The 14,651-nt window shown below is 39.5% G+C and overlaps 1 protein-coding gene across 6 annotated transcripts in view; it reads right to left on the bottom strand.

Annotated features, from left to right (window-relative positions):
* The window catches only part of LOC115224222 (coronin-1C-A), a 98,830-nt gene that overhangs the window by 29,342 nt on the left and 54,837 nt on the right, over positions 1-14,651 (bottom strand). For all 6 annotated transcript variants that reach the window (XM_029795002.2, XM_036513249.1, XM_029795001.2 and 3 more), the window contains one exon: positions 971-1,223. In XM_029795002.2, coding sequence (XP_029650862.1) covers positions 971-1,223 — 253 coding nt within the window. The remainder of the gene's footprint in view (positions 1-970; positions 1,224-14,651) is intronic.

The following is a 14,651-nucleotide window of genomic DNA, read 5'->3' as shown; positions in this document are numbered from 1 at the left end:
CAAAATAGTAGTTTTGTCTCGAATTAATATTTTATATATATATATATATATATATATATATATATATATAATGTATGTATGTGTGTGTGTGTGTGTGTGTCTGTCCCCCTAGCATTGCTTGACAACCGATGCTGGTGTGTTTATGTCCCCGTCACTTAGCGGTTTGGCAAAAGAGACCAATAGAATAAGTACTGGGCTTACAAAGAATAAGTCCTGGGGTCGATTTGCTTGACTAAAGGCGGTGCTCCAGCATGGCCGCAGTCAAATGACTGAAACAAGTAAAAGAGTATATACATCCACAAACATATCAGTGAATGTATGTCCGTGTGTCCTGTATCCAATAAACATCACCCAATAACGTCCACTCATCTGTGCTTGCATGGGTCAGAAGGTTGTCCATTGAGGCATATTCTCTACAGCCAGCCGTCCTCCTTGTCGCAAACTCTCACCCATTTCCAAGTGAAGTAATATTCTCTCTTAGCTGGAAACGTTTTCACAGAAGATCAGAAACGAATGACACTGCTTGTATGACAATGACACTTATTTACGACAACCATGAGAAGACAGACAGACAGACAGACACACACACACACTTTAGCTCAGGGCAGTTCTCTGGCTTTTCAGTTCATGTCAAACTATCCAACCTGTGCCAGCATGGAAAAAGGAATGTTAAAGGACGATGATGACACAATCGGGCTTCTTTCAGTTTCCATCTACCAAATCCAGTCATAAGGCTTTGGTTGGTCCAGGACTATAGAAGAAAACACTTGCCCAAGGTGCCACACAATGGGACTGAACTCAAAACTAACTACACAGCCATATCTGACATGACCACCACCTGTAGCCACCCTGATGATGACGCAGTGACACTTTAAACTGTGACTAATGTCAGATGATGATGTTGTCATGGTGATCAGTCTCATGTAACAATACATTTAGGGAGAGAGAGAGAGAAAATTGAATTGCTTACCTGCACTGAGAAGGATATTGTGTGCCGAAGGATGCCACACAACAATTCCAACTCGCCTCTGATGAGCCAGAAGGTCGACAACAGATTCTGTCATACAAGTTACAAGCCCACCGTCTGGTATCATCCAGATTTTGATGGAACAATCTTCTGAGGCACTTGCAATGATGTTGTCGTTGTGTGGACAAAAGGCAATATCGAGGACTGCAGCCCGATGGCCGGTCACCAATGCGCAGTCATGTGCAACACGGCCAACCTGTTAAAAGAAAAAAGAAAAAATATTAATATCTCACAGAATACCTCAATATCTTTAGATATTATTTAAATTTGTTTACTTTCTTTTTGTTATCATTTTTCATTTGAATATAATGCCTTTCTTTCACCTAATTTTGAAAGTAATCCTTTATTTTATAAAATAGCTGTCATTATTAAAAAATGGTATTTGGAACATAGGCTAATGAAGAATTTTGATCAAAGATCATTTTAAGCTTTTTGTTACCATATTTCTGTTAAAATACACTGCTTTACATTTGATTAATTTGGAGAAGTGTGAGGTTGGACCATCTTGCACTGGATTTCAGGCAGTTGTGAAGATGGTCTTTGCAATAGCATTTCAACTGTTCTTATTTAGTGATAGAAGAATCAATACCTGTGATTCTTGCAGGATGTCTTAGATTAGAGAGACAAATATGGATTAGATTAGTATAGAATATCTGAAGAGGAAATGTGGCTTTAATCTTAAAAAGTATCAGTTCTGGTGTTGAAAGATTAAGAATGGCTTAGTGTAGAAAGTGGGGGCGGGGGGGGGGGTGAGATGGAAGGGAAGACGAGAAAATAAGAAACTGGTGTGTTGAGTTGACCCAGTGAAGGGACAAGGGTTGTTGTAGTAGCTGTACATGAAATAGAATATCTATGAGTCAGTGGGGTCAGAGTGTGTTGGTCAATAAGCCAGTGGGGTCAGAGCGTGATCATTGCCAGTCAACCAATCAAATGGTGATCTTTTGGATGAGCAAACAGATAAAAACAGAAAGACCAAGATGGGTCAGATACCATCACAGAGTGTAGCTTGGAATGGGTCCTAGGAAAGGGTAGTTAGCAGAAAGATTTGTCCGAGAAAACAAGGCTGGGTCAGAAGCAATGCAATAATGATGTCTACAACAACAAAAGAAAAACAAAAAAAAAAGTACCAAAATATGAATACTTTGAGAAAAAAAGGTGGCACTTTGTAGTGGCACCATTTTCAATATTCCTTGGTTGTCTGCGAGTGACCAAGCATTAAAGAAGAAATACTAACAGAATGGATGTTCTTGATCTCCCCCACCTACCCCACTACACCTGATTCCAAAGAAAGACAATGTCCAGAAGAGCATAACAATTATCTTTATCCAACCCATGCCAGCATTGAAAAGGGGACGTTAAACAACCACAAGGAGGCTGATAACCTTTCTCAGTATCAAATAATAATTGTGATCAGAAGCTTATCCTCTCCTGTTGCTTCTTGTTCGTTATAATTTTTAATTGATACAAATTTACCAAAGTGACTCAAGATTTCAGAGTTCCGTGCAGGGCTCCTTACCAAACTGACTTCAAATCTGAGAGTTTGCTTCTTTACAGAGAGTGAATTAGAAACTGTGGATGCACAGCCTCTCTCAGCTGAGAGATTCTTGTCTTGCAAGCTCACCATTGCTAGTGCCATGTACAAAGCACTTGGTGCACACTGCAAAGTGGTTGGCATTAGGAAGGGCAGTCAACCATAAAAACCATGCTGAAACACAAGTGGAGCCTGGTGCAGATCTCAAGCTTGTCAGCTCCTCTCAAACTGTCCAACCCCTGCCAGCATGGAAAATGGACAGCTGATGATGATGACTAACTTTAGTAATTTTCTATTGGTTAAACTCATAAATTAAGATCTAATTATCTTTGTTCCTCCAAGCTTGTACACACACATGCACGGACAGACGGACGGACGGATATACTTAGCCATCACTGACAAGTGAGTATGACCGCATGGCTTGTATCATGCTTCCATTCATTGTCTCCATAATCATGAGTGGCCAACGACCCCTAACTCAGCCCTTGTACCCTCCACCCAACTGGAAGGAAAGAGAAAGGGTTGCTGCACCAGAACTTGGATGGTACCTAATTACAGCTGAGTAGACTGCAGCAATATGACATGATGTACCTTGCTTTGCACCTCAACGTCTGTGTACGTGTGTGTGTGTGTGTGTTTTCAATTGAAGGATAGAGAGGCATCCTGATTTGAAACACAACTAATGAAATGAATCTGCAATGCAGCAGAAATGCATGTCCCCTCAACAGCATGGCCTCTTTGCATGCTATTTCAAATCAAGATGTCTGTCATTATTCTTTTCCTCGTTATTAGAGCCCTCGTTACCCAAGATTGTGTTTGCTTTCATTTTGATCAAAACACACCAAGTCTGTAATTAATGCTTGTTATTTACAAGTGTTCCTTTCACTAAAGTAGAAGAACAAAAACTTCATATTTATGCAAACCAAGTGAGGTTAATTCCTATTTTACCATCCTAAACTAAAATACACCCAGTAATATTTTAACTATTGTTTTGATTGTATTTTCAGATGTATCAGTGTTAGCTAACAAGCATCCAGTCACAGAACTCCCAATAGCTGGATCTCTGCTGTTTGTTTATGAATAGATTTTCTTTTGTGAGACAATATTTTTGCCTCAGCTGCATACTTTGCCATACTTAAAAGGTTGCAGCCAATTAGATATTGGTGCTTCAGGACACGGCAGGATTCAAAATGTGTCCAAGAACTACATTTAAAAGCAAAACTATTCAGCAATAAAAGCATGTAGGATTCAATTCATCATTATTATTATTATTATTTTACTGCCGTAAAATGGGAATTAAAGGAGATTTACTCCTGGAAAATGAATTATTGCAAATGAATGGCGTCAATCACGTCAATTAGAGGAGTAATCGGTGCATTTGCGACTTGAAAGCCTGCCTGGTAATGCATGCTTCAAGTACTGGATATTAAATGAATATGTGCAAAGGAAGAACTGCTGAGAGAAGTATGTGGGAGAAACACACACATTATGTATATAGGAGTCTGTTTGGTAGAACAACCAGGCTAAATGGAAGTCAATGAACGTGTGTGTATATTATTATTATTGTTATTATTAAATAAGTACCAATCAAGTACTGGGGGTCAATGTAATTGACCCCAGGCGCAGGAGTGGCAGTGTGGTAAGTAGCTTGTTTACCAACCACATGGTTCTGGGTTCAGTCCCACTGCGTGGCACCTTGGACAAGTGTCTTCCACTATAGCCCCGGGTCGACCAAAGCCTTGTGAGTGGATTTGGTAGACAGAAACTGAAAGAAGCCTGCCGTATATATGTATATATATATATATATATATATATCTATATGCGTGTGTGTGTTTGTGTTTGTCCCCTCAACATCGCTTGACAACCGATGCTGGTGTGTTTATGTCCCCGTAACTTAGCGGTTTGGCAAGAGAGACCCAATAGAATAAGTACTAGGCTAAGTACTAGAATAAGTCCTGGGGTCGATTTGCTCGACTAAAGGCGGTGCTCCAGCATGGCCACTGTCAAATGACTGAAACAAGTAAAAGAGTAAAAGAGTAAATTGACATGCCTATTCGCTCGAAATTGCTGGCATTGTGCCAAAATTTGAAACCATTAATAATAATAATAATTAGCAGTGTATTACAAAAGTGATTCAAGGCCCGAGAATTTCGTGCACGACACCAAGGAGTGATAAGTAACGCTTACAAAAAACTCTCGGCCCTTGAAACACTTTCGTAACTTTCTGTCGAATTATATGTATATAGGAGTGGCTGTTGGTAAGTAGCTTGCTCACCAACCACTTGGTTCCGAGTTCAGTCTCATTGCGTGGCACCTGGGGCAAGTGTCTTTTGCTATAGCCTCGGGTCGACCAAAGCCTTGTGAGTGGATTTGGTAGACGGAAACTGAAAGAAGCCCGTCGTATATATATATATATATATATATATATATACATACATGTGTGTGTGTGTGTTTATGTGTTTGTGTCCCCCCACCCCAAACGTCGCTTGACAACCGATGCTGGTGTGTTTACGTCCCGTAACTTAGCAGATCGGCAAAAAGACACCGATAGAATAAGTCCTAGGATAGATTTGCTTGACTGAATGCGATGCCCCAGCATGGCCGCAGTCAAATGAGTGAAGTAAGTAAAAGGACACACACACACACACACACACACACACAAATACACACACACACAAAGAAAGAAGGGTGGAAGAACATAGTTACCCACCCCCACGCAATTGCGATGTAGTTTTACAGACAGCGGGAAAATTTTTTTCCTTCTTTAATTAGCAATTCTAATTCATTAAAATATATCCTTGTAATTTATTAATTTATTCAGCTATTTATCCTTCAGACAAACTTTTCGTGAAGCGGGGATCATCCAATTTCGTTATTAAGAAAAAAAAATTACATGCGAAAAACCGGATTTATTTTATTTTCGTTAATTTTGTTGGTGAAAGTGAAATGATATAAACAAACAAACACATCAGTGGCAGTGCTCCAGCGTGGCCACAGAACCTGACTGAAAACAAGTATCACGTATTCCGCTAGGTTTTCAAGGCAAAACTCTAAGCTTACTTGTACGTGTATATATATCTGTGTGTGTGTGTGTGTATATATATATATATATATAGGGTAAAAAAATTATTAATTTATAATTAATAAATTTCACCAATTAGTTTCGGTATGGAAAGGAACCATATTCGGTAAAAACTTATACAAGAAGTTTTATATATAATTATAACAATAATTAAGGGTCCCTTAATTATTGTTTTATATATATATATATATATATATATATATATATATATATATATATATATACATACATACATACACACGCATACACATTCTCGCTCACCTTTCCATTTATCCCCAGCGCGACCTCTCCAACCTGACATGCTCCCCCCCTCTTCCACACTCAACCTTTTGATCCTTTTCTTCTCGCATCTTCCTTCCTCTCTCTCTCACATTCTCAGACATTTGCGCACCGACGTTCCACCACACACACACACACACAATGACGACGATGATGATGATGATGATGATGCTCCGCCCACTCATCTTCATACGTAACTGAAACGGACACCATTTTTGGGCCTGTATATATTTTTAACAGCCGAGGCTTTTCTATTTATAAAGAAGAGGAGGAAATACTGCCAGTCATTCCATGTATTCTTGTTGTTGTTGTTGCCGGTTTATTTACATCCAGACATTTCTTTCAGGCTAGTTCCTCATCGTTGTTTTTTTCTTTTTAGCTTGTCTTTCTTCGTTTATCTCAGAGGTTTATTGCTCGCTTCCTGAATGTGGCAAATCATTTCTATTACCTGGCTCTTGCGCGCACTGACACACACACACACACACCTTCCCTTTACCAATATAAAGTGGAATGCTGCAATTTTTATTCTTCATTTTATTGCCACGCTGCTTCGCCTTTCATTCCGTCAACAACCCTGCTCAAAGGAATGTTACTGAACCAAGTTGTTTCATCATCATTTAACCGTTCCTGCTTCTTCTTCTTCTTCTTCTTCGCAAACGTCATTATCATCATCAATGGTCAGATCACTTTCTCGTTCTCTGAGGTGTCGGCATTTTTTTTTTTTTTTAGCATTTAATTTCTTTTCGATACACTTTAAAGAGGTGGGGGCTATAATCGCTCAACATATTTGCCTGGCCCCCAACAGTGCTTGAGACACCTACAAATTTGCATGGGCTCTATCCCTTTGCTTCCGTCTCAACGAAAAGAAAGCCTTTTACAGGTAAAACTGAAAAACTACCCAGCTACTGCCACTGGTTAGGGCAAACCCAAAACGAAGACAGAGTCCTAACCACCTGGCTATTAACACACCACAGACCTCACTAAGCAATAATGGATAGTTTCTTTAGAATCAATGAAGCCCAGTATAGGTTGTTAGTACCGACTCTTGCTTTCGAACTCATCAAAGCTAGAAATGATGGAGTGATTAATTAATTCCAGTACACCATCTCTCCAACCCCCCACTCACCTCTCCAACATATTTTTTCTGACTCAATCAGAAATTTTCTATATATTATATAATTATCTCCCTTACATTTGTATGTTTTATTGATGTTGGTGATGGGGGTGGGGTAATTATCTGCTCCACGGCTTGATGAGTAGGCAAAGGAAGGTGTGCTTGTGAATATTCATACATTACACACACACACACACACACACACAATGACGACGATGATGATGATGATGATGATGCTCCGCCCACTCATCTTCATACGTAACTGAAACGGACACCATTTTTGGGCCTGTATATATTTTTAACAGCCGAGGCTTTTCTATTTATAAAGAAGAGGAGGAAATACTGCCAGTCATTCCATGTATTCTTGTTGTTGTTGTTGCCGGTTTATTTACATCCAGACATTTCTTTCAGGCTAGTTCCTCATCGTTGTTTTTTTCTTTTTAGCTTGTCTTTCTTCGTTTATCTCAGAGGTTTATTGCTCGCTTCCTGAATGTGGCAAATCATTTCTATTACCTGGCTCTTGCGCGCACTGACACACACACACACCTTCCCTTTACCAATATAAAGTGGAATGCTGCAATTTTTATTCTTCATTTTATTGCCACGCTGCTTCGCCTTTCATTCCGTCAACAACCCTGCTCAAAGGAATGTTACTGAACCAAGTTGTTTCATCATTTAACCGTTCCTGCTTCTTCTTCTTCTTCTTCGCAAACGTCATTATCATCATCAATGGTCAGATCACTTTCTCGTTCTCTGAGGTGTCGGCATTTTTTTTTTTTTTTAGCATTTAATTTCTTTTCGATACACTTTAAAGAGGTGGGGGCTATAATCGCTCAACATATTTGCCTGGCCCCCAACAGTGCTTGAGACACCTACAAATTTGCATGGGCTCTATCCCTTTGCTTCCGTCTCAACGAAAAGAAAGCCTTTTACAGGTAAAACTGAAAAACTACCCAGCTACTGCCACTGGTTAGGGCAAACCCAAAACGAAGACAGAGTCCTAACCACCTGGCTATTAACACACCACAGACCTCACTAAGCAATAATGGATAGTTTCTTTAGAATCAATGAAGCCCAGTATAGGTTGTTAGTACCGACTCTTGCTTTCGAACTCATCAAAGCTAGAAATGATGGAGTGATTAATTAATTCCAGTACACCATCTCTCCAACCCCCCACTCACCTCTCCAACATATTTTTTCTGACTCAATCAGAAATTTTCTATATATTATATAATTATCTCCCTTACATTTGTATGTTTTATTGATGTTGGTGATGGGGGTGGGGTAATTATCTGCTCCACGGCTTGATGAGTAGGCAAAGGAAGGTGTGCTTGTGAATATTCATACATTACACACACACACACACACACACACAGGGTTTGACATAACTAAACTCTCTGCTCTTGAGTCACTTTTGTAATTTTCTACCGATTAAAAAGTAATGGTTTCAAACTTTGGCACAAGGCCAGGAATCTTGGAGAGAGGGGAGGCAGTCCAGTCGATTCCAACGACCCCAGTCCTCAACTGGTACTCGTTTTATCAAACCCCAAAACGATGAAAGGCAAGTCAACCAGAGTGGAATTTGAACTCAGAGTGTGAAGACAAGAAATGCCGCTAAGCATTTTGCCAGCTCACTGCCTGGACAACAACGGTAACGGTTTCTAATACAGGCACAAGACCAGAAATTTAAGGGCTAAGATTACTGGCTACCATCAAACCTAGTTGAGAAATGGTATTCATTTTATTGACTTTGGAAGAATGATAGGCAGAGTTGACCTCAGTGGCACTGGACCTTGGGAAGTGAAGAACTAGAAGCAATGCCACAATGCATCTTGGTCAATGCTCTAAGAATAATTATTATTGTGTGTGTGTGTTTTATAGTAACTATGCCACAGGCTAAAGTCAGCTGTGGATATGGGAATAAACAACCTCAGACCAAATCACAGGTAGTTCCTTGGCAAGTCCCGGATAATAAAGACCATCCAAGCCAGAGTCATGTTGAAATCATGGGATGCAGCCAGGTGGATGTGAACTATTTTGGCAGATTATAAATTTAGAGTCAAAGGAAACTATAAGCAGATATTGAGACAATGCACTGTCAACAGGCAAGATCAACCATTTCAGTAAGTGAATTCCTGCTTTCATCAGAGGTCACGGTGTCTGCAGACGAAAGATTTCAGTTAGCAAAAGACCAACATGACTGAATCAGTCCAGGCCGTTTGCCCGGCCAAATGACGATGCCGTTCACTGCTGGTATGACAAGTATTACACATACACAAGTATTTTTTTTTTTTTATCATTTACTTGTTTCAGTCATTCGACTGTGGCCAAGGTGGAGCACCACCTTGAATGGTTTTAGTCAAAGAAATTGGCCCCACAACTTTTTGAAGTCTGGTACTAATTCTGTCAGGCTCATTTGCCAAACTGCTAAGTTATAAGAACAAAAACAAATTAACAAAGGCTGTCAAGTGGTGGGGGGGAAACAGACATGCACACGTGTGTGTGTGTGTGCATGTGTGCATGCATGTGTGATGGGCTTCCACACAGTTTCTGCCTACCAAATTCACTCACAAGGAATCGGCCAGCCTGGAGCTACAGTAGAAAACACTTACTCAAGGTGTTGCACAGTGGGACTGAACCCAAAACCACATGGTCGCAAAGCAAGCTTCTTAACCACACAACCAGACCTGTACATGTAATAAATGTTTCACATTTTGGCACAAAGTCCTAAAATTTAGGCATGGGGCAGTCAGTCGATTACATTGGTCACAGCACTTGACTGGGATCAGCATGACTGACCCTGAAAGAACGATGGGCAAAGATGGTCTTGCAGGGTTTGAAATCAGAACAAAGAACCAGGTGGAAGTGCTGCCGCTTGGCCTTTTATCTGACTCACAGACAACTCTGCCAAACCACAACCTTACAAATATGAGCAACAAACAAAGGAATAAGATTTCTAGATTTTTTTCTCTCAACTTTAAAAAGAAAATTTTTTTTAGTTTTCCATGTGGGACAATATTTTTCTTTCTTTCTAAACTTGATCTTCTTCAGTGTACCACTAAGTGAAAAACTTTGAGGATGAATGAATGAATGCGGCTCTTTCAGAGAGATGGCAGGAGGGGGGGGAGTAGAGAGAGTAGATCAACAGTTGCTGGCTGTGAAGGAAGAAGCCAGCTATCTGTGAGATATTATATGTTGGTGGTTGAATTACTGCCAATTAGTTGAATGGCCTTCTTATGGATGGTGTGGGGGGGGGGGGCAATCTGATTTCATTCCATATCAGTGATGCTCACTAATGGGGGTTTGGAGCTTTGTAGAGAATCAGTAAAACTGATCAGAGCTGAAAGAATCTTAGAGCCATGGCTTTGGGGATGCTTTGGCACTGCCAGTAGGGACCTGGCATTTCTTTTGAATTTGAAAAGCTTTATTTTCTGTTCATACCTCGACAGATTCATCATCAGTGTTTCAATGTCCGCTTTTCCATGTCGGCAGGAATCAGATGGAATTTGTTGAGCAGATTCTTGTATAGCTGGATGCCCTGTCACAAACCTTCATTTGTATTCAAGCAGGGTCAGATTTTCCAATAGCCGGACATATTTTTCATGGAAGACTGAAAATAGCTTTGCTTGAATGATCAATTTTATTCACAACCATCATGTGATATCTAGACAAGACACACAATGGGCTTCTTTCAGTTTCCATCCTCCAAATCTGCTTACAAAATTTTGTTCAGCCCAGAGCTATTGTAGAAGACATCCAAAGTAACATGCAGTGGAACTGAACTCAGGACCATGTGGTTGAGAAGCAAACTTCTCAACCACAAAACTACATCTTTGCCCGATACACAATCCAAAGTGAGTGAGGGTGGTCATCAGTATCAGCAAAACTTAAACTAGAATAATTGTATCTCAGAGCACATTGTTAGATGATCTCATTGCTGTTTCTGTGATTTCGGTCGACTGAGACAATTTAGAAGGAAACATTTTGCCTAGAAACACAAAGAAATATTTCCAGATGCGAATTAACCATTTAGCATTCACATTACTCTCTCAAATCTAATACTTATTTATTCATATTGTTTGTAATTAATCACACATTATCTCATAGCTCTCACATTTTGATGAGATGGTTGTTTATATTTAGAATGACATTGTAGGCTATGTGTGATAGGCTGGATCTGGCCAGTTTGGGCACAAAACAAGAAGAATATTTGGGCTCGTTAACAACTGCTTATTTGGAAAAAAGAAAAAGTGACTTCAAGTCAGATTAAATCAGTGATTTGGTCAAAGGCAAGCCAAACATGACCATCCCACTTTTTATCATATATATAGAGTACCCTTTTGTCAGGTAGAATGTATCACTACTCAACGTCATCTGAATAAAACAAATTATGGCATGAGGAAGATTTGGCTGCTATTTCTACTAATTGAGTAACCATGGAAAGCAGTGATTTTGAACCTCATTTTTTTTATCCATGGCACTGGAAATAAGGGGCCCGAATATACCTCAGTACACCAACAGTTCAAATGTTCATTATAAACTCATTACTCTTTTACTTGTTTCAGTCGTTTGACTGTGGCCATGCTGGAGCACCACCTTTAGTCGAGCAAATCGACCCCAGGATTTATTATTTGTAAGCTTGGTACTTATTCTGTCATCCTCTTTTGCCGAACCGCTAAGTTACGGGGACGTAAACACACCAGCATCAGTTGTCAAGTAATGTTGGGGGGACAAACACAGACACACAAACATATACACAAACACATGCATATATATATACATATATACGACAGGCTTCTTTCAGTTTCTATCAACCAAATCCAACGCTTTGGTCGGCCCGAGGCTATAGTAGAAGACACTTGCCCTAGGTGCCACGCAGTGGGACTGAACCCAGAACCATGTGGTTTGTAAGCAAGCTACTTACCACACAGACACTCCTATGCCTATGAAAAATAAATAATTATTTTCAAAACAGGCAGTAGATGCATACACTGCACTTTGCTGCAAGAGAATGCACATGTACTAGTGCAGAGTGTTAGAAATGTACAATTTGCATTCACAAGTCATTAATATTAACCCCAGAGAGACGAGGTTGTGAAAGTGCAAAGAGTTTACAGCAACTCCAGAGTAAAAGTGCTTTAAGTGAATTCTCATCTCTGGAGTAAAAGTGAAAAAAAAAAAAAATCAATATTTTGCTCCATGAATAAAAAAACATTGTATTTTATGTAAATAGAGAACAATGTAGCAACTTCTTATGTTTTCTGTTTTTGTGTTGTTTTTTTTTTATCGTAAGTATAAAGCAAGTTGAGGAAAATATATTGAAGAACATTGAAGTATGAACAAATGGCAGTGCCCCAGCATGGCCACAACTCGTGAGCTGAAACTAGATAAAATAAATGAAAAGTGTTCACTGGTAATATTAACAGGAAGCTTTTGGCTGTGTAATGTCGTTTGATGTCTCTTGACCAAGACTGGACTTACAGAGAAGCAGACCCAAAGCCGCCAGTGTTTGAAACCACAATCTGTCCCCATTCTTAACCGTTTCCTTATATTTCTGTTGAAATACAATGCTTTTGCTTTTGTTGCAATTAAGTTTGAAAATAACAAAGAAATTATTAAAACAACTCATTTTTAAGCTGGGTCTTTGGAATATGAATAAATATGAAATTTTGATGGACGGGTTTAATTTAAATGACCTCTAAACAAGAAGTTTTTATCAAGCAAGGATGGCCACAGATGGATTGGTGTCAACAGAGTTGTCTCATGACATCATTTGACCAAGATTGAAAATACTGACGAAACCTTCTTCCTTCAGTGTTTGAAACTGCCATCTGTCTGTTCTTAGTCATGTTCAGAGAAGAGAAACTAGTTTCACAAAGACGTGAATTGAGAAAGGAACAAGAACTTTTAATAACTTTCACTGTGGTGACAGGAGGAGGAGGAGGAGGGATGGAGAGTTGTCGGAGAGAGAAAACCAGAATCCGATTATTTCTGTTGACAAGTTCTGCTCTTTGAGTCACCTGTCACTTTCAATTGTTGTCAATTCCACATCTTCAGAAAAGAAGTGGATTTTACTTATTTCTCAATCTGAGGAAATTACATCAACTAATGGAAAATAGTTGTTAATATTTTTACTCAACAAAGACAAATTTTGTAGAATTAATTCAAAAGCTGAAATACTTTTTACTTTCAATTTTCTAGAATCTTCTCCGAAAACATAATTTTGTTTGTACAATTCAGATCATTTCTGTTCTTGCTGACTGTTCTGAATAATTGGAGAATGTCCGAAGAATACAACTTCATAACACCGTGTCTCATCATAAAAGCAAGTCAACCAACTTAGATATTCCACATGTGACCAAATGGAGAAGAAATTTATAAAACCTGGCAAGCACACCCCATTCCCACCCTACAGGAAGTACCTCACTTTTGTGTGAGTCACTTCCATGGAAGAACAGAGGGAGAAAAAAAAAAACAACCTTCATTTTCATAGTCAACTCTTGATAGAATTAACTACACAAGCCATCTCTCTCGTGTGTGTGTGTGTTTTCAGAGATTAATGATTTTGGAATTATGTTGTCTCCATGAGGGAAACTGTGTGTAAAAACAATTCCAGGGTTGTTTTGCCAGAACAGAGAAACCCAATACTTCTTGGCATGTCAGGAGCACGGCCCGGCACAGTTGTCTATGCATACTATTCACAACAGATCATGAGAACTGCAGCTGATTGTGAACACCATGCAAAATATCTTTGCTTTTTGTTGTCCAAGCATAAATGGATCAGTTGAGAAAAGAACAGACCTAGTTTCTTTGCTGACTTACACTGAGCTGCTTTCTTGGGTGTCATTGTGAAAGTCACTTGAACTGGAAACTACAAACATTGTAAAGAGTGAATGGTAGAACAATGCCAGAGAGTTGGCTTTAATTCTCAACACAATGAGACCTGTTTCCTCTGTCACCTTTACTCATGCATTCATAGAAATAACTTACAAGAATTCTTGTTCCATTGTGAAAACCTATTAACCTGATTCAACTTAAACTTTTTCAGTTGCTTTTCTTCATTTTCAGATTCTAGAATTGTCACCCAGTTTTCACTTTCCCAGTTTTACTTTCTCCCTTCTCTCTCTTTCTCTCTCTCTCTCTCTCTCTCCCCTTCTCTGTGTAATAGTGTTTTTGTCTATCCTTTCCCCATCTTTCTTCTTTCCAAAGGTCTCGTTTTATTCTTAATCATAACCATTTAATGTCCGTATTCCATGCTGGCATGAGTTGGACAGTTGGACGGGAAGCGATGTGTCCAAGGACTGTGTCTGCTTTGGCATAGCTTCTATGCCCTTCTTAATGGCAACCACTTTACAGCGATGTGTCCAAGTTCCAGTGTCTGCTTTGGCATAGCTTCTATGCCCTTCTTAATGGCAACCACTTTACAGCATGGACTGGGAGCTTTTTTTTTTAGCCACCAGCACTAGTGAGGGTGTCATACAGCTTGCAAGGCTACAAACCTTGAAGGGTTGGAGAAGGGGCTTTATGCTAGGAAGGGGCTAAAGTATGAGAGATGAGATCAGAGCAGAACAAGTTTCCAGCTTTTAAGGGCCACCAAACTACTCATATTTTAGAAGAA

Source organism: Octopus sinensis, linkage group LG25, assembly GCF_006345805.1.
Source record: "Octopus sinensis linkage group LG25, ASM634580v1, whole genome shotgun sequence".
In the NCBI taxonomy this organism is placed as follows: domain Eukaryota; kingdom Metazoa; phylum Mollusca; class Cephalopoda; order Octopoda; family Octopodidae; genus Octopus; species Octopus sinensis.
The sequence above is the reverse complement of the archived record's forward strand: the minus strand, read 5'-3'. Positions and strand labels throughout refer to the sequence as shown.